Source organism: Balaenoptera physalus (genome assembly GCF_965194825.1).
Source record: "Balaenoptera physalus genome assembly, chromosome: 9".
Lineage (NCBI taxonomy): Eukaryota > Metazoa > Chordata > Mammalia > Artiodactyla > Balaenopteridae > Balaenoptera > Balaenoptera physalus.
The window spans coordinates 9,448,547-9,469,013 of NC_138888.1; the positions used below are offsets into that span (position 1 = coordinate 9,448,547).

Genomic DNA, 20,467 nt, shown 5'->3' on the forward strand with positions numbered 1-20,467 from the left:
AGACCCACGGAGGCCTGTGCTGGCCGACTCGTGGGCCAGCCGTCCCACGGCCTGGGTGACGCCTCCAGACCACGTGGTGAGCTCCACGCGCCGACCTCCCTCCAGCTCCCACTGTGCCCACAGCTCTTCCCTGGCTACATCCTGGGCGCGTCACTAACCTCTCCAAACTCTGCTGCTTGCTCTGCAAAAGGGACGGTAGTGGCCACCTCGCAGGGTGGTCGTAAAGCGTAAATCGGAGAACACATGTAGAGTGCCTGGACCGATAACTTCCACACGCAGCAGACCCACCGCCCCATCCAGACCCTAAGCTGCCAGGGGGCAACTTGTTTGTGTCCCTCAGTACTTTTCACAGCGCTGGGCCAGCCTTGCCGGGATCATGTCTGACTGTGGTCCTGTCCCAGGGCACTGTTGTCCTGATGGTCAGAGAAGGGGACATCCAGCCCTGCTTGGGACCCGCTCTGATGAACTCTGCCCCAGAAATGCCTGGTTTACAGGAAGCACGGCGAGCAGAAGTGCTGCTCATCCGTTCTCTCTTTGTCCCCTTTAACAGGGAATCTTAGGTTAATAGAGCCCTGCAGCCACCTGCTGCCTGCCTCCAGATGTGTCCTGACACAGCTGCCTGAGGCATCCCAGCGACTCCGAACAAGGTACTCGAGCTACCCTGCCCCCAACCCCCTGCCACATGCAGACAGCGCACAGAGAGCGGGGACGGGGCTCTGGGCACCGTCCCAGACAGCTGTCGATCAAGGTACGTAAGCAGAGCTGACCCCGCCCTCCACCGCACATCAACAGGCAGGGAACCGGACCACGAGTCTTTCCAGAATCCAGGTGAGCGGGAAAAAGCAAAACCCCTACCTAAGCGCTGACTGGAGAAAAAGTACGTGTTCGAATCCTGAGTTCTGAGGCCATTAAATATTACCTTGCACGATATAAGACAAAAGGTGAGGTGTCAACCTCCGAATTGTTTTATTCTTAAAAGGTACACAGGGAATTAATTCCCTGGCAGTCCAGTGGTTAGGACTCCACACTTTCGCTGCCGAGGGCCTGGGTTCGATCCCTGGTCGGGGAACTAAGATCCCGCAAGCCGCGGCCAAAAAAAAAAACCGTGTCTGTGGTCTAACTTTCCACGGAGCTTTCTAAACATTCCAAGGGGCGAGAAGGCCAAATACCCAACTTCCCAAGTCCACCTGCGGACGAGGTGAGACGGCGGCCGGGGGTCTGCACCTGTCGCCCTGTCCCGGCCACGCTCACCCTGGGATCCAGAGACTCCAGAAAACACGGGCGCATCCAGTAGCCAGCCAGCCAGCTCGGCGGTGCCCAGCAGGTTGCTCCTGAACTGCTTCCCGCCATTCACATTCCAGGTGCCCACGGCGACGCGCACCGGCTTGAAATTCGTGAACTCCGCCTGGCGCTCCGACATGGCTCGCAGGATCCTGGGAGTCACTGCTGGGGGCACAGAAAGGGCATGTTTGCACCCCAATCCCCACGCACCCCCCCAGAAACATGGCCAGGCTCTCTGTCAGAGGGGGATGCACGATCCCATCTATACGGACCAAGGGACGCTGCTTATAAAGGTGCTAAGAGGCTAAAAACCACCCACAAACACTTTCCTATGGCACTTCTGCCATAACGTCCCCTCCGCATCCTTCCCCCAACAGAGCCACAGAGGCTGTGACATCAGATCACAGGGACTCTCATCCTCGGCGGTGACTCCACGATCCCGTGGGAATTTAATCAAGGGGACGCTGCAACTTTCCATATTAAATATATACACACAGAACTTTAAGGGTCTGACACCCATCTTTGCATTTTCCACCTTCCAATCCGTATGCCTGAAATGTTTTGTTTGTCTTACCTCAGACTTAAGCCTTTAAAAAATCATTACTCTGAGCCAAGTCCCTCCTCTAGATAGCCAAAATACAGTCCATTTTTTAAACTAGGGACTTAGCCCAAATATCTATCACATTTACTTTGCTATGAAATAAGACTCACTGTACTACTCAGAGCTTCTTTCCACATTTATTGAGCTGGCCTTGTTTCCAGGGTTGACACAAATGTCACCTTGGCTACCAGAAGCCAAATAGGAGTTCCCCCAATGATGGAAGAAAAAAAGTAGAAAAGGGGTATGAAGTCATTTTAAGCACGGGCAAACTAATTTTTCAAAAGCACCAAAAATTTCTAAACCAAGAGTTATACATTTTTATAAGGAAAAACACTGTGTCTCCCCTTCTTTTCCATGAGCCCTATAATGTTTACAGGCTCTACGGGATAAGATGCCACTAAAATTTTCCCAAACAAACCTCTAGCTCACTTATATGTGGAATCTTACACACACACACACACACACACACACAATGAACTCACAGATACAGAGAACAGTTGTCAGAGGTTGGGGTGCAGGTGTGGCGAGGTGGGTGAAGGTGGTCAAAAGGTAGAAACTTCCTGTTAAATAAGTCCTGGGAATATAATGTACAGCGTGGTGACTACAGTTAACAATACTGTGTTGTATATTTGAAAGGTGCTAAGAGAGTACTTCTTAAAAGTTCTCATCACAAGAGAAAAAATTGTAACTATGTGTGGTGATGATATTAACTAGAGTTACTGTGGTAATGATTTTGAAACATATACAAATATCGAATCATTATGTTGTATACCTGAAACTAATGTAATGCTATGTATCAAATATATCTCAACTCTAGAAAAAAGACAAAAAGAAACCTCTAGCTATTGAGGGAACCATGACAGTCTTGCCCCTGAGGAGTGGAAGGTGTCCTCATCTCTGGGAGATTTCTACAGGGTCCTGTGGCCGGAATAGAAACAGGAGGCCACCCTCATGGAAGACTCCCCCACAAATGATACCTGGCAATGGGAACAAGAACCCTTTCAAGCTGAGAAAGATTCCTGGATGAGTTAACACTCAAAGACATTAACTCTGACCCCTGTGGACCCCTCTCCACTTCTCCCCGCCTCTCGGTTTGGAAATGGTGCAAATTAAGAAAGTAGAAGAGTGAGCTCTCACGTGAGTCCAGAAAGCACCGGAAACCACAGTGACAGCTGGTATTGTGGACACATTTTTATCTTCTGTATATTGTGGTGTCTGACCTTCTGGCTGGGGAGAGATTGCCCCTCCCGGGGCTAAGCCAACTCTCAGACTCAGCCAGAGCCTGTTACACGCACACAAGCCACCCAGAGCCGTACCTCCTCCTTCTGGCCGGCACACCCCAGAGGTGACGTTCCTCTGCCTTAATCATCCTAGGACCAGGTCCCATCCAACTAGAGCCCATCCCTAACCCAAAGCCCCCACGGTTACTCAAACTAGCCAGTCCTACACCTTGCCCAGCCTTCCCTATGGAAACCCCAATAAAGGCTGTGGCCTAAGTGCCCTTCTGCCTCCTGACCACCCTGGCGTTTTCCATGTGGTCCCGAGTGGCATTTCTAGGACCTGTGAGTGTATTAACTTTGTTTTTTCCTGAGCCTCTCCTCTGCCTCCTCGTGCGGCTGCACCCGGCTGAGCATCTCCTAAAATACGAAACACAGCGGCAAGCTGCTTAGATCAGCTGGTCAGACCATGCGACTGATCACGCTGGGGCCGTAATAGAAACAGGAGGCCACCCTCATGGAAGACTCCCCACAAATGAGAGTTGGCAATGGGACCAAGAACGCTTTCAAGCTGAGAAAGATTCCTGGAGGGGTTAACATTCAAAGACATGGACACTGTGAGAACCGTCAAGGATCAGATCTGAGCACAGAAGCTCCCTCCCGCTGCCCCGCAGCTCAGGGGGGCGCCTGCCACCCACCATCTGGGATGACGTGAGGGGTGGGAAGGCTGGCACCCCCCAACCACCGCCCTCTGGATGGCAGGGCAGCCGGACGCCTCCCCAGGCGGAGCGGGAGCCCCTCACCCAGCAGGGCCTGGTTGTCCAGCAGCAGCCTTCCTTTGTCCGCAGACTCTTCAGCGCAGACGTCCCCGACCAGCAGCAGCTTGACGGCCTCCTGCTTCGCCCCGTCGAAGAAGTTGGACTGCATTGTGCGAGACACAGACCGGGCCCCGTCCTTCAGCTTCCCCACCTGCCACGGGCCGGACGACAGGCCATGAGAGGGGCCTGTACAGGCACCACCCGCCCCCCGCCCCCCGCGGCCTGCCCCTACCTTGGCCTTCCCTTCCAGGGCCCGGCTGCCCGTGAACATCTTGCTCAGGCTGTGCCCGTTCAGAGACCACATGGCTTTGAAGGACTCCACGAATCGGTCGGCAATGGGCTTTGAATTCAGCCCTAGGCTCTCAAGCTGCAGGTGGAGGACCTGGGAGAGGAGGGGACAGCGGTCACCAACTTCTTACCCGGAAGCTGCCCCCCAGGCGCCCAGGGGACACCACCAGGCGCCATCCCCGTGAGTTCCTCCTCAGAGGATCGCTGTGGGTGACTCTGTGCCCCCCAGAGGACAAGGCACCCTCGCAGCAGAGAACGGGGCTTCTACAGCTCACCCGACTTTATCTACACTTCACCCAGCCCTCCTCTGACACCCTCCCCCCCCAATACTACCCGCAAACAGGACAGCAAGGGATGGGCGGCAGGCAGCGCGGACCCCACTCCTCCTCCCAGCGGTGAGCCAGGAGAGGCCACCCAGGCAGCAGACCACAGGCTTCAAAGGCCCTCCCAGGCTTCAAACCCAGCCTCACCTCAGGCGGTCTCACCCCGCCTTCCTCTAGGGGAGCATTCACAATAAACACTACCCACGGCTGCCGTTTCTCCTTTGGGCTATGGTAGCACCTTTGGGCCACCATGTCTGGGGTGCATTCCAAAGAGCGTGTGAAAGCGTGCCTGCGATAGGCCAAAGGCACATCACGGCATCGGCAAGCCAGCTACCCAGGGAGACCTCTCTAGACGCCGGACGCATCTCTAGATGCCCTCCCCACAGTGGGAACGTCAGCCCAGCGAGGCCTCCCTCATCCTGCCGACAAGGGTGCTGAGCCCCGCCCGTCCCCCTGAAGGCACAGGACAGGACACAGATGGCCCGAGAGACAGACCTCGAGGGCGATGAAGCTCTGCACCGTGTTGGTTCGGTCCAGGCAGTCGAGGCAGTTCATCCGCAAAGTGCCTTTCTGAAAACTTCGGGAAACAACACACACAAGTTACAAGTTCTGCTGGAAGGAGCACTGGCCGTGGCACAATGGCCCGTCTGACTGCAGGCCCCCAAGGAACCTCGTCCCGAGAGAGAAGCCCTCACCTCCTCCCCGGTAGGCCGCTTGCCAACTAGAGCCCACCTGGGCAGCCCAAAGCCACCAGAGTTACTCAGCCCGGTGGATCCTAAGCTGTTTGTCTTTCCCACGGAAACCCCAGCAGGGGCTCTGCAACGGTACACGGCGCAGTGGGTCCCAGCACTGCTGGAGTGGTGGCCAAGCCCAGAGCGCCTGCACACCAGGGCCGTTATAAATACAGTCAGATCTCGTTATTACCATAGTTACGTTCTAGAAAGTTGTGTGAATTGTTGGCGAATGACCTTGTTAGCAAAGCAGCAAACGCTGAGTCACTGCTCCTGGGGGGGCTATATTCCCGTGAGCCTCTGCTCGCGTATTTCCATCCACTAATCAATATATAACCTTGTTTTATGTGTGTCTCTGTTTAAAGACACCTAATTTAATATATATTGTTGATTCATCCACAATGAAGTCTTGGCCATCAGCGCTGTAACTCGTGCCTGAACGAAACTTCTCGAACACACGTACTCTCTCCGTGAGGCACATCACACCCTTCTTGGGCTTAGGACCCTGCACAGCACTTAGCACCACACCTGGGGGGCATTTTAAACAGTGAAATCACCGACAAGATGCACAAAAAAGTGAAACCGTGGCGACAAGCAGATGGCATGGGAACATGTGTTTGCAGGGTGAGTTGAAACAAGCAGGCCGAGCGGGGCCTGGCCCCACCTCAGCCGGGAACACGCATGGCAGGCGCCTCGAGTTTCTCACCGCTCTGAGCAGGTCTGCTGAATGACCGTGAATGCTCTAAGAGTTTGGTTTTGGGGTCACAAATAAGCTTTAGCAAGTGGGCAAATCTGCAAATATGGAATCTGTGAATAATCAGCATCAACTGTACTGATCTGCGGAAACCGGACTTCCTTCTCCTCCACTCTGAGCAGGGAATCTGCATCCCAGTTCCCTTAGGCAATCGGGTTTATGCCAGCTGCCCCCCTTCACTCTTTCTAATTTTCATCACAGTTCGGATGATAAGTTAGATGGTCACCATGGCTCCACCGTTTAACCCGGTCCCCACCATCAGTACATTTTGCCAGAAAACCATGATTTATCATCTGCTCACAAAATTCACAAGCACCTCCGATTGTGGGAAGGGAAAGGAGAAGGCCAGAACCCAAGGTGCCCGATATCACCGAGCCTGCGGCCCCAGAAACTGCAAGCGTAGGAGCAGCGAGGGAGGGCACGCTCCCGGGAGAGCCCCTGCCACTCGGCAGCTCACCTGGCGGGAGGACAAGACGCAGGCGAGACTCACCGTGGACTTACATTCTCGCCCCTGGCAAACACATCAAAGTCGTCCCAGTGCAGCTTCAACTGTGGCCTCAGCAGGTTCTCCAATTTCCCTAGCTTCCCGCCTTTGGCAAACTGATGGAAGTCAAAGTTGATCATAGGCGTGTCGCCGGCGTGGCAAGAAGCCCAGAGCAGCTTCTGAAAGGGGAAGGAAGGGAGAGGGTGGCAGGGCATCTGAGCGGCCAACCGCGTCACTCGACACGGTGCAGGGCTTAGCTTGAAGGCTTACGGTGGACCCGGTGGTTTACCAGCCCCGACCCGGCAAGGGCAGCACAAAGACCCTGGGGACAAAACCACAAAGAGCATCTTGCCTGCAGAAGGTCCACCTTGGACAAAAGACAGCCAGAGTGGGTGTGGCTCCCCGGGGCAGCCCAGGGCCCTGCACCAACATCACCTCCCAGAGGGCTCTCTGGAGGATGCCCACAGGGAAGGACCGCTCTGTTCTGCAGGCACCCGAGTGCCACAGGCGCACCAGGTACAGGGCAGCGCAGCAGGCTGCGGAGCTCATAATCCAGCTCCTGTTGCCCTGGTAACCAGTCCCATCCTGACAAGACAAGACTCCGGGAGGGTGTGCTCAGAAGCGGCCAAGTCCCTCGGCAAGTCCTCCAGGCCTCCCAGTGAGGGGAGGTGCAGCCCAGTGAAACTCCAGGGTGGGGGAGACAGGGTCTCAGGGCCCACTCGGGCCCGGGTCCAGCATGTGAGCTGGACTGAAGGCAGAGCCAGACCTGAGGAAGCACGGCCGGTGGGTGCCGGGCAGGCGTGGTGCCCTGGCAGAGGTCTGCCTTCCACACAAGGAGCCTCAGCCTCTCACCAGGCAGCCCCGGGGCAAAGGATGAACCACTGCCTTCCCAGGGCACCCAGCCTCGGACCGCCAACCACACCCTCCTGTGTGGCTTCAGGTCAGACTTGTCCAGCATTTGCCCAGCCAGAGTCTAGTGACTCTGAAGGACTAGAAGGGCTTCGGGCCATCTGGTCCCGAGGACTCGGAGTGCCCGTCCCTCCTGCGCTAGAATGCAAACCAACGCGCAGCTGCCGTCATCAAGAAGGTCTTGTTGGGAAGTAGTCGGCCAAGCTGAAGCACTCACACTTGGTGGCTTCATGATCTGGAGCAAGTGCCTTGTCCCCTGTGGCCTGATAACCACGGGTCACAGGCCGGCTGCCTGTGCGTGGCCCTCAGCGTGGCAGAGCTGACAGGCTGAGGGAGCTCCTTCCATGTGATACCCGAGCTGGGACCATGCACGACCCAGGTGTCTCCAGGTAAGGTCCACCCCTTACCTCCCACCTGCCCAGGAGTCTGGTCTCCCCTGCTGGGCCAGAGGCCTGCAGTCATCTCCTGCCTTTCCTGCGCAGGGGCCCACCAGCTGATGGGGGTGTGCTGAGGACACCTTCTCCCCAAAATCCAGGCATAAAGGGGAAAGATTCTCGAGGGTTTTTTTTTCCCCTTCTTCTTCCTTAAAATAAGCTGCCAACACGGCTGCCAAGATGGGTGGCAGTGGAGATACGTCTCGAGCTTGTTGCCAATAGCAACAAACCAAACAGGAAAAGCAGGTCTGGCCAAGTGAAACTGGCCACCAGCAAGTCTCAGCTCCAAGCACATGGCTTTCCTAAACAGAGGGAAATGAGCACCCAGCTGGGTTCAGCTTCTACTGGCCAGGGGCCAGGACCACAGGGAACACTCTTCCCGAGAAGTGAGGCGTGACTTCAAACTCTCTCCCTAAGGGGCTTCCTTGAGCTCTGAACAACCACAGGGGTTTTTTTTTCCCATTCAGCAGGGAACATGGGCTGCTGGGAAAGGACTGTGGAGGCCCACAGCCCACAGCTCATTCTGCAGCTTGGTCTACAGTAGACCGAATACACGTGGGAGCACTGCGGAACAGAGAGATGCAGGCGAGGTGGGCGGAGTCTTTTGCTCACTGCTCCCTCCCCGCCCAGGGTTTCTCCATGCATCTCCCTTGAACGTGTGCCGGAAGTCGCGGGGAGCCCACAGAAAGCTGGACACAGGAAGCAGCTTTCAGGGGCAGCCCAGACAAGGATGGATGACTTGAAGGCTCCAAGTTCACAGGAGGAAATTATCTAGGGTTGCTTGCTTTAAACCGAGCAGGGGCTCTGAAGAGCCACTTAGGCACAAGTGCCCTGCGGGTGTCTGTCTGAACGTGCCAGAAGGTGCTGGCCAGCAGCTGGGCCAGACCAACAAGGGAAGAGGGAACTCCGGCTCCCTGAGCAGGTCAGGGATGCACGGGGTGAAGCCCAAACATACGTGTGCACGTGCATGCATGTGTGCGTTCACGCATGTGTGTGCCCGTCCAAGAGAGCCAGGGAAAGGCCTGGCCATCCCAGGTGGTCGATGCCCCAGTGGGGAGCAGTGGAGGAAATGCAGCTGGAGATGGGAGATGCTTTGTTTTCATTTTGAGCAAATTCTCCCAGCCATTGCTTTACAGAAATTAAACTTCATTTGTCAGTAGCCCAAATCACCTAATGCTGAAGCTCTGATAGAAAAAGTCTCCCCCAACATGGGGAAAGCAGGGCTGTTGTCCCCAGTCCCCATGGAAGCCCGCCCTGAGCAGGGGCCCCTTGGCTCCCTCATTCCCTGCCCCCCCCAGGCAGGGAAGCCAGTTACCTTGAAGGCTCTATTGAGCACCTCCTCTCCGCCTCTGCTCCCCAGCAGGTTCACGACCACTTGCTTCCCATACTGCTCCTTGAGAAGCACCATGTGCCTGCAACAGAGCAGGGCCGCGCATGATGCCATGTCCCCGCGACACACACTGACGGCCCCGCCCTCGAGGGGACCTGCCAGGCACTGGAGGTCCTGGACGAGCTGTCCCGTACGAAAGGCCAAGAGTACACAGCACATCAGACTTCTACACACACGTGGCATCGGGTGGAGGATATGCTGGACTTTCTATAAAGTCCTCCATTAAATCCAGAACAGCTAATCTGGCCTTTCATTAACAGAGCCTTATAAATGTGACGTGCCTATCTTTGAAGTTAATCCACTTCACTTGGTACCTTCTCAGAACTAGAAAAACTGGTAGGAGAGGAGGCATCAACCTCAGGGCCCAATTTTTTCATCTAAGTGCTGCATTTCATGATGTTTAACCTTAACCAGAACCAGAAGGTATAATGAAATTTCAGTCTTTAGGGAAATTCTTTGTATACCAGAGACTATTTTAAAATACATATATTGAAATAGCAGGGAGAGACTCTAATATTTATCTTTTACCAGCAGCTTTTAAAAAGTAACTTTATAATTTTAATACTGTTAGAAATATTTAAATGTAGTTTTTTAAAAAAGGGAAAATACACAATGCAAAAAGCAAATGTAAAATTAATTTAATACTGCAATCTTAATGTCTAAAATGAGAAAAAAATAACACACCAGAATGTTAAAAGTGGTAGAATTTTATGTGATTTTAAGTTCTTTCCTTCTTTAAACATTTCTTGTATTTTCCAAATTTCTACAATAACATGTTTCTCTCATAAATGGAATTTTTTAAAGTTAATTATCACAAAAGAACCATTTTTAGCCCAATAAGAGAAAAAGGGACTCTCTTACTAACTCAGAGGTACAGCACTGCGTAGAGGAATGTGGATTCTGAAGTGGGCAGTTTATGTCCCTCTGCAGACAGCTGAAGATGAGCCGCCCGAGGGCTCCGCCCCCATGAAGAAGAATTCTCCCAGGGCCATGCTCCTGGCAGCCCTGCCCTGTCTGCAGTCCCTCCCAGGCGGAGGATGCAGGGCTGGATCAAATCTGGGAGATCAGGGCCTCCTCACAGCCGGTAGGCTGTGCACCGCCCCTGGAGCCATGCTATGTGGCAGCCCCGGGGGAAGGTGCCGAAGACACCACACGTGGCCTGGTCCCTCCGGGCTCTTTTGGTTCCTCCTCCCCGGAGAAGGTGCATCCTGGCCTGAGGTCTGACAGGTGCAGACAGAGCAGGCCCTGCTCAGTGGGGGAGTCTGAGCTGCTCAGCGCTGAGTGTGCCCTGTGTGTAACATGCTAATTAGGGGGGCACAGGTGGGCTGGTGTCACCAATCTTAAGGTAAATAAGAAGGCTGCAAGCAAATTTAAAGTCCAAATGAAGCTTCAGCTAGAATGATTCAAACATTTAAAAAAATTACTTTGAGGACTTCCCTGGTGGCACAGTGGTTAAGAATCCACCTGCCAATGCAGGGAACACGGGTTCGAGCCCTGGTCCGGGAAGATCCCACATGCCGCGGAGCAACTAAGCCCGTGCACCACAACTACTGAGCCTGTGCTCTAGAGCCTGCAAACCACAACTACTGAGCCTGCGCACCTAGAGCCCGTGCTCCGCAGCAAGAGAAGCCACCGCAACGGGAAGCCCACGCACCGCAACGAAGAGTAGCCCCCGCTCGCCTCAACAAGAGAAAGCTGCACGCAGCAATGAAGACCCAACACAGCCAAAAGTAAATAAATAATAAATAAAGTAAATTATAAACAAAAAATTACTTTGAGAAGTATTTTATACCCATTAAGATTATTTTAAAATTAACATTTAGAGTAAAAAAACAAATATTTTTAAAAGCTATTAACTATTTCAAGTACAAATTACCAAGAGTTCAGGTTAGCGGTGGCTTTTCTTAAGCGAGTTGTAAAACAGTAAGTGTGTAATGATCCAATTTGTGTTTTAAAAAATGAACTATGGGGACTTTCCTGGTGGTGCATTGGTTAAGAATCCGCCTGCCAATGCAGGGGACACGGGTTCGAGCCCTGGTCCGGGAAGATCCCACATACCGCGGAGCAACTAAGCCCGTGCGCCACAACTACTGAGCCTGCGCTCTAGAGCCTGTGAGCCACAACTACTGAGCCCACACGCCACAACTACTGAAGTCCGTGCGCCTTGAGCCTGTGTTCCGCAACAAGAGAAGCCACTGCAATGAGAAGCCCGCGCACCGCAACGAGGAGTAGCCCCCGCTCGCCGCAACTAGAGAAAGCCCATGCGCAGCAACGAAGACCCAATGAAGCAAAAAAACAAAGAACTATGTATATGCCAGAATTTTTTCTAGAATGATATATAGAAAACTAACTAACAGTGGGAATTGGGAGTTAGGGTACTTCTACTTCTTCCTTTATACCTTTCCACACTGTGACTTTTTAAAGCCTGGGAATATGTTACCTTAAAAACACAAACAAACCAGCTTAGAAATATCCTATAGTTTGGATGATCCCTTATTAACCAGGACAAATAGATAAAGCTTCAATGCAGAAGGAACTGATAAGATAAAATAATTGCAAAGTGTTACCTGAGCATTTATGAATGAACCTTCAGGGAAACCTGAGAGCAAGTAAAAATTCCATTTTGTAAGCTGCCTTTTTGTATAAAGAACCAAAGTAAAAGGCAGATTCAGATTCCAGATTTGGGGTCTCCCGTTTCCCATGGCACCCTGGCTCCTGTACTACTGTCTGATGGGAGGAAGGACAACAGCCTTAGGATGCGGCCGGACAACCCTACCTGTCGAAAGCAGGGGCGTTGGCTTCCAGGCCTCTGTTGAGTCTCAGATGATGGGAACCCACCTAAATCAAAGAGAAAGGACACCGGTGACGCCTCCCGCCCTGCGAACCCAGTACGCGATGGCCTTCCCACTCGCCCTCTTGCTGCCAGCCAGGCCACAAGCAGCAGCCACTCGGCCCCTCCATGGCCCATTCGCCCCCCCAGGACGGCCGGGCCCTGAACACAGGTCCTGCAGCCTGAGTCTGGCTCTGCTTCAGCCCCGTCCTAACTGCAGCGTGGACCACGCCGGCTGGGTTCTTCTACAAACAGAAGACAAACTTCAGGGTAAGACCATGAGGCCCACATCAGATCCACAAACCCTTCTGTGGTGCAGAGGTGAGGCCAAGCCAACCAGGAGAAAGAAACCGCTTCCAGCCTCTTCGGCAACTCCAGGGATCTTGACTGCCCCTAAAATCTGAGCTGTCATAACTACTGGCAAACGACTTTGCCTTATTGTTTAGAACTACCTATTTAACACTGGAAGCTTAAAAAACAAACGTTAAACTACATATTGTTATTGCTTGAGGGGACTCTCTCTGGACAGATCTGGGACAATTTGAACGTCGAATAATGTAAGGACATAGGGAGGGTGGGAGGGAGGGAGACGCAAGAGGGAAGAGATATGGGGACATATGTATAACTGATTCACTTTGTTATAAAGCAGAAACTGACACGCCATTGTAAAGCAATTATACTCTAATAAAGATGTTAATTAATAAATAAATAAATAATGTAAGGACAGCAGTGGATTATAACCTGATGAATAAAATAGGAATCCATGAATCTATACAGATGAGAGCTGGCTGGATGGGTGGATGGGTGGATGAGTGGATGGATAGATGGATGGGTGGGCAGGTAGGTGGCTGCCTGGGTAGATGGCTAGCCGGGGGGCGCATGGGGGACAAGAAGAGAGCGTTCTTCCTTACAGAAAATACCAACTGATAAACATGGAGGGAGTGGTGGAAAATCATCATCTTATATCAATCATAGTAAAAAATTATTCAGCAAAAGTCATCCATTGACCATAAATCTTGGGGGAAAATTTGATGAGGAGCAGGATACTTGTATGGTCTCAGTGTCTCCATAAATCACCTGTTAGTTGAAAAGTAAAACATATTAAGCATAAGTGGAGAAACTAAAGAACACCTTGCCCAAGTTATCAAAACTAACATCACTAATGAGGGGCAGAGGGCCACTGGGGGCTTCCAGATGGGAAAGACCTCTAAGAAGGACACGGTCGGCTTTCAGATGGGAAGGACCTCTGAGAAGGACACGGTCGGCTTTCAGATGGGAAGGACCTCTGAGAAGGACACGGTCGGCTTCCAGATGGGAAGGACCTCTGAGAAGGACACGGTCGATCAGCGTTCTGGCCACAGATCAGTACCCTGAGCCTGATCATAATGAAACACCAGGAAACTCCCAAATGAGGAACATTCAACTTACAGAAAAAGAAGACCTACCTTCTCCAAAAACATCAACGTCAGGAAAGACAGAAAGGCAGAGGAACTGGTCCAGATTAAAGGAGACTGGAAATGGGAGAACTAAATGCAGGATGTGATGCTGGCCTGGACCCCGGACTGAAGGGGGAAAGGAGCCACGATGGACGCTAATTACTGAGAAAACTGATAAACCTGGAATATGGGCTGCAGATCTGATTGAAGTCCTGTGTCCATGTTAAATTTCCTGAATGTGTACCTACCCTGTGGTGATGTAAGAGAATATATTTGCTCCTCGGGAAAACATTCTGAAACATTAACAAGTAAGCAGACTAAATAGATGTATGCAACCTACTCTCAAGTGATTCAGAAATAAAGCATAGGTGTGTGTGGCAAGATGTTAACATTTAGTGACTCCGGGTAATGATGTATAAGAGTCCTTTCCGCTGTTCTTACAACTTTTCTGTAGGTCTGAAATTATTTCAAGATAAAAAGTTTCTTCAAATGTACTGCTCAGTTTTGCTTGGTATTGAAGGTTGTGAAAGTGGTATCCTTGGATTCATCCATATCATCAGATGTAGATATTACTGAACATGTGAGAAGCATTATTTTATGACCCTTAACATCGCAGATAATACATCTGTCCCTCTCCATATGTGAGGAAAGTACCCATCTAGAAAACTAGTGTCTCAGCAACAGATTTAGAAATTACTGGGATTAGGTCTGTCCATATAAATGACTCTACAAATAAAGTTTGTAGTCCCTTTTGGTCCTAAGAAGCCTTGGTCACGAAGGAAATGAGCCAGTAAAATAAGGCATCGAAAAGGAGGCATCTTGCTCTTAACTGTGGGTGTTCCTAAGAAAGGCTCAACCCAAACGCCTTCATTTTGTGTGTATTCTGCCCTCCTTTCCTGATGGCCATTGACACCTGGCTGACGAAATGCCAGTTACTTAATCCTCAAAACCATCACAGCCCCTGAGTTCCCAGAAGACGGCTATGTCCTGCACCCAAGGCAAGTCAGCTCCTGTCTTTCTTCTGAACTTACAAGGAAGGTGCTGGCGGAAAGCAAGTCCACGCTCCTCCAGCCACCCTCTGAGGGGTCCCTGAGCCCCGGGGGCCACTTGCTCCACGTCTGCCTGTCAGTCATTGCAAGAAATCTCCCCTGGCTTCAGGGAGAAGCCACGGCTGTTTTTAGACTCACTCCCATGGGAGCAAGTAAGAGAATCAGAAAATGGTTCAGGGCTCAGAAGCTTGATCTCTGGCTCTAAACTTCCCCTGTGATAAAAATTACCTAAGTCCCATTACGAACTGCATAACCAGTGCAGGCCTGAGTTAGTGAGCCTGACACCTCAGGTCCACATGGCACTGGGTGCTATGGAGATGGCAAAGGGACAGGAGACCCTGAATTCCCGTCCCTGGCTGACTACCACCAACTGGGTCGCTGTGCAAAGACCCCGAAACACACTTAAGTGTTTCTAACGAGTCTGCACGACAAGCGCAAATTAATTTGATGGAAACTGTGCCCCTTCAGACTGAGAACCAGCAGTGTCACAGGGTGAGGTGCAGCAGGCCCTCTACTGCATCAGCAGGACTCGGGGAAGCTGGGGGCCAGACAGGAAGCAGCAGCCCACAGCAGGAGAGGACACGGCCCAGCCCCGGGACAGGGCACGGCCCTTCTGATGCCTCTGCCCTTTCTCCCTCACCCAGACTCTCTGTGTGGACAGGGCAAGGCAGGACCCGTGTAGGCATGTTCCCATCCCCACAGCAGTCAGTCCAACAGCACCGCTGATGACACTAAGGGCACCACCCACAGTGAATGACCAGGGCAGTAAATGGGCAGAAAGGATCCCTGACTCCAGTGGTTCTCAAAGTGTGGTCCCCGGACCGGCGCCGTCAGTGTGCCCTGAGAGCTTGTTAGAAATGCAGATTTGAGGGCCCACCTCAGACCTACTGAATGAAAGTCTCCAGGGTTAGGGCCAGGAATCTGTGTTTCAACAAGTCCCCAGGTGACTCCTGCACAAGGTGGTTCACATACGCACACACACGCCCCCCAAGCTAAAGTCTGAGAAGTGCTTGTTTCTACCTACTCCTCGTCCTCGTTCCCTTTTTGCTGGGGGTTTGAATGCCTATGAGGGGACAAGGCAGCAGGACGAGAGCAGCCCGGGGGTCTGTGCCTACACCCGCACACAGGGCGCCCTGCCCACAGCCATGTCCCCCCACCTCCTAAGTGGATGGGGCGTGGGCAGAAGGGGGGGCCTTGGACACTCTCCGGGAGGTCCTTCCTCCATCAGCTCGACAACCCGTTAGTCCAGCTGCCTGAGGCCGCGCGTCCTGACACTGACCTGAATCTCTCGTCTCTGGTGTCACCTAGTCCTGAGGGCACAGTCTGTCAGAGCCTCAGGGAGCAGCTTCACGTGGGGCTGAAATGAAACCACTGCTGGCCCCGGCACACGGGAACTGACCGCGCTGCTTTTTTTAGTCTCCCTCCTCCTCCTTCACCCACTCTCCTCCCCCGGCCAGGTGGACACTCGGCCACTCACTCCTGTCTGGTCCCTAAAGCCAGAGGTTCAATCCTAAAGACGCCAGGCTGAGCCTGAGGGAGCGGCTGGAAGACTAATGCCTGGTTGAGTCCACACAGAGCCTCCCCGAGCACCTGAGAGGGTCCCAGGGCCGCAGACGGCATCTCCCAACCTCTGCCTCCCCCTCCACGCCCTCCCCTAGTTAAAGCCGCCAGCATCTCTGATCTGGATCCACGCCCTCCCCTAGTTAAAGCCGCCAGCATCTCTGATCTGGATCCACGCCCTCCCCTAGTTAAAGCCGCCAGCATCTCTGATCTGGACCCATGCAACCGTCCTACCTGGTGTCCTTACCTTTCATCTTCTTCCTCCAAACTCCAAAGCTTACTTAGGCCTCATCACCCACCCCTTGAAACCCTCTAGTGCAGCGCCCAGAGTGTGCAGAGCCAGCTCCTTCCAGCGCACAAGCCACGGTATGCACACCTCTTCCCAGCTCCAGGTTCAAGCTGTTGGCTTGAAATCAGCTGTGATGGGAGTATTTACACCACGGAAATGGGCAAATGCTACAAACCAAAACTTCTCCCTCCTGGCCCTAAAAAACCTGTTTTACCAGCATGACCTTGAGTGATTCCCAAGCCTTCTGCACATTGGAGTCATCTAAGGGTCTTCAAAACAGTACTGATGCCTGCTCCCACCTGCAGACGTGCTGATGTAACTGGGATGGCATGCACCCCGAGTGCCAGGGATTTTACGAGCTGCCCAGGTGATTCTAATGTGCAGCAGTTTGGGCACCACTGGGGTAAAATTCAAACTCCTTAGCGTAGCATACAAAGCCCATGTTCACCTGGGTCTCGCCAGCCTCTCCAGTCTCACCTTTCACCACGACCCCTGTCCCCCACGCCCGGGCTGCAGGCAGCGGAGCCAGCACAGGCCCCCAGATGTGCTCTGATGCAGCGGTTGCAACACCTGCATCTGTGGTTCCCTCTGCAGGCTGCCTTCCTGGTCTGGGTGATTCTACCCAATCCCTCCCAGGTCAGTTCAGACACCCACCCCTGCAGCCTGAGCGGACTGTCCGTTCCCAGAGCTGCCACAGGGATCTCAGCCTTCCTCTCTCCCAGCTCTATTCGTACAACACTGTCATGTCCTGTCACCTCCACCCCGAAGTCAGGGGCGACATCTGATGTCAGGTGCCTGCATGTACCAGGTGCTTGCTGAGTGTCTGTGGGATGAATAAATGGCTTCCCCTGGGGTGTGTATGAGGGCTGGGAAGTGGAAGAGCCTAGGAGACTGGTGCTCGCGCTGCACGTGAACGCAGAAAGGTGAGGACACTGTCACCACACCGCATGGTGTCCTCACGGGGCCTTCACGGGAAACTCCCACTCCGCTTGCAGGACGCAAAGAGCCGTGCCTCTTCTGATGCAACCTGTGCTTTTTGTCTCTTAGATGCTATAACTTACGTTACTAATACCATGAACAGCCACCATTTTTAGTACTTTTTAGATTCTAGATACTGTGCTAAATTCTAATACATACTATGATATTTAATCCTCTCCATAACCCTACGAGATTGGTATTGTCAACCCCATTTTACAGAAGAGTAAACTAAGGCTATTTATAACCTGCACAACCTATTAACAAGATAAAGACGAACTGCTAAAGGTACATGGTTGCTGGAAATGCAGTCAGGATCCAGGAGTTTGTAATGAGGGCCCTATGCCCGTGATAGCGTGCACACAAATCATCATCCCACGGTCCTCTCTGCGCACCCCGGTGCCCCAACCCCGGCGGGGCTCATCCATTCCCTTGGGGTAACTGCAGAAGGGTGAAGGCACAACACTGCAACTTAAAAAGCAAGCTATTTACCCCAAAATCTTTGCACTTTTCATCTAACCTAAGTGAAGAAGGAGGGGGAACTTTTCAAAATAGAGAAAAACAACCAGGATTGATCATCAGACTTGCTATTGATAGTTCAGGTAGGGTGACTGAAAGCTGCCCTCCTGTGCCCTAGGAAGATGACCTCATCTCTCTTTGATGATGGGTAGTATTTAGAGGATAAACACGGGTATTAAACCCAAAGGTTAGCAAATCCTTAAGATTCATGAACGCTAAAGCCTTTTGAAACTTATTTTGAAGAAACCATGGAGGCTGTGGAAGAGCCTTAACAAGTGTTATGAGTCTAAAAGATGCTACAGCTACAGAAAAGCAAGCCACCCAAGGTCCATGGATGCTGACCCAAGTCAGACTGGGGGACAGTTGTTCCAATGCAGGGTCAGGCTGTGTCTGCAGCACCAGGGGAGTCAGGCTGGAGACTAAAATTAAAGAGGGGACTGACAAGTTTTGTTTTGTTTTTAGAAGAGGGAGACCAGAGTGTGGAGAGTCCTAGAAATAAGACAGAAATGGCCAAAGGAAGGCCCTGGAGAAGATGAAATGGAGAAAGGGGGAACCGCAAAGGTTCCTGAAGGTCTGAGAATTCAGACTTTGTGTCGCACGTCCCCTGGAACACCCTGTAGAGACAGACTGTGTGCAAAGCAAGGAGAAACTAGCTAATAATAATAATAATAATAATGGAGCCATCCCAAACTGGGTGAGAGGGTAAAACAGATGAATTTCAAAGGGTCCTTCCCAAATTCTAATACTCTATCATGACCATCTCCCAGTTTTGGGGTTTCTTACAAATCAAAGGAAAACTCCAAATCTAAAGAAAATCAAGTTTCAAAACCCCTTTTAGAATGTCCAGAATAGGCAAATTATAGAGACAGAAAGTAGAAGAACAGTTGCCCAGGCCTCGGGGAGGGCTGGGAGGGAATGGGGAGTGACCACTGATGGGTCCATGGTTTTCTTAGTGGTGATGAAAGTGTTCTAAAATTAGATTATGATGATGGTTACACAACTCTGTGAATGCATTAAAAACCATAGAATTGTACACTTTATATGGGTGAGGTTTATGTATGCAAATTATATCTCCATCGAGCTGTTTAAAAACAAAGCTCTCTTGGGATGGCCTCCAGGGGAGTTCTCCACCCATCCTCAGGAGTGCACCTCTCTGCCACCACTTAATGCCATCAGCCGCTGCACACGTCTTAGTTGTTCCTTTCTGCTGGAAACACTGAATGTTAATAGAGCTTTTGCCCACAGAACTGAGACACTCATCCACCCGTCTCACCTAAGGGCTGACAAGGTTACTTTCCACGGCTTCTAAGTGCACGATGACAGCATGAGGACAAAGTGCCCACGGCTGAGGCTGGGTCAAGTCAAGGGCGGGTGAGACCCAGCGCGTCAAACACTCCAAGAGCCTGGCAGGTGGCCCTGGGCCTCTTTAGCCACCGGCTGGTGACCCAGCCACTGTCACACAGAGCGCTCGGGAAGAAGAGCCAAAGCGACGCAGGCCCAGGCACAGGGGTCTCCTGAGGGCACCAACGTCCCCTCCAGCCAGGCGGGAAGACCGGGATCGGTGTGGAGGAATCTCAGGTCCCCTCGGCCGTGACCCTCCCAGGTAGGAAAGCAGTGTGCCCCTCCACTGACGACAGACGTGCTCTTGGACCCACACCCTGAACTCGTCCCAGGAGACAGAAGGCCAAATACCTCTGGCACCGGCCAGTGCCCTGTTGGGATGGCAAGGAGTATTTTTAGAAATCACATGAAAGCTCCGTGCAGTTCGCACGCGGTCCCACAACAAGCACCTCCAAATGCCGGACCTGCTGCACGGCCGCTGGGGCCCCCAAAACCTTTCACAGCTTTCCAGGAGAGTCGCAACTCTCTAAAGACATCTTAGGCCACGCTCTCAACACACTGAACTTGGGTCTAAGTGAAGGTAACTGCAATCACACGATGTGGTCCACTTACTTGCAAAGACCTTCCACCTCACCAGTGTCATCAGTGAGCTCGAGATCAGAAAATCACACAACGTATATGTCTCTGTGTACGACACCACACACACACACACACACACACACACACACGTGCACGCTCACACACACGTGCACACACACTGTGACAACTCAGCTCAATCCAACCGGGCTGGGGAAAAAGACCAGAAACTGTGCCATGAAAGAAATATGACTAAAAGAAACAACTAAAAGAAGCTGTTTAGAAGAGAAGAGTGGGTGAACAATGACACACGTGGACAGGCTTTTTTATTACCTACCTGAAGCCCTGGCTGCTCCCAAAACAGCGGAACGGAGCCTCTGATCTGAACAAAAGACGACACTCCATCATCCATGTAAATCGCCTGCACCACAAGGAGACAGAAAGGGAAAGGTATTCTTCAATGAAACCGAATGTCCTGGGGCCGGGTAACGGGATCCGGCTGCCTGAGACCCGACACCAGCCAGAGCGAAGGGCGACGGCGGGCTTGAGCGCCCTCTGCCCCTCTCCCAGCCTGGCCGAGCTGCTCCCCGCCCCGCAGGCGGGCCCGGCGCTCACAGGCTTGCTCCTCGGCCCCCCAGCCTCCGAGGAGGAGGGCACGGGTG

At 52.4% G+C, this 20,467-nt stretch overlaps 1 protein-coding gene and 1 long non-coding RNA gene across 11 annotated transcripts in view; one reads left to right on the plus strand and one right to left on the minus strand.

The window, feature by feature from the left end:
* Positions 1 to 20,467, plus strand: part of LOC309667302 — a 247,793-nt gene that overhangs the window by 177,237 nt on the left and 50,089 nt on the right. The gene's annotated exons all lie outside the window — the stretch shown is intronic.
* Positions 1 to 20,467, minus strand: part of SYNJ2 (synaptojanin 2) — a 99,500-nt gene that overhangs the window by 23,333 nt on the left and 55,700 nt on the right. For 4 of the 10 annotated variants that reach the window (XM_082475541.1, XM_082475544.1, XM_082475538.1 and 1 more), the window contains 8 exons: positions 20,143 to 20,226; positions 12,007 to 12,068; positions 9,156 to 9,252; positions 6,504 to 6,676; positions 5,024 to 5,105; positions 4,150 to 4,299; positions 3,798 to 4,068; positions 1,252 to 1,443 (listed from right to left, as the gene is read on the minus strand). In XM_082475541.1, the coding sequence (XP_082331667.1) occupies positions 1,252 to 1,443; positions 3,798 to 4,068; positions 4,150 to 4,299; positions 5,024 to 5,105; positions 6,504 to 6,676; positions 9,156 to 9,252; positions 12,007 to 12,068; positions 20,143 to 20,226 (1,111 nt within the window). Of the gene's footprint in view, positions 1 to 1,251; positions 1,447 to 3,797; positions 4,069 to 4,149; positions 4,300 to 5,023; positions 5,106 to 6,503; positions 6,677 to 9,155; positions 9,253 to 12,006; positions 12,069 to 20,142; positions 20,227 to 20,467 lie in introns of all 10 variants that reach the window. The other 6 variants (XM_082475545.1, XM_082475543.1, XM_082475539.1 and 3 more) reach the window with 3 other exon arrangements.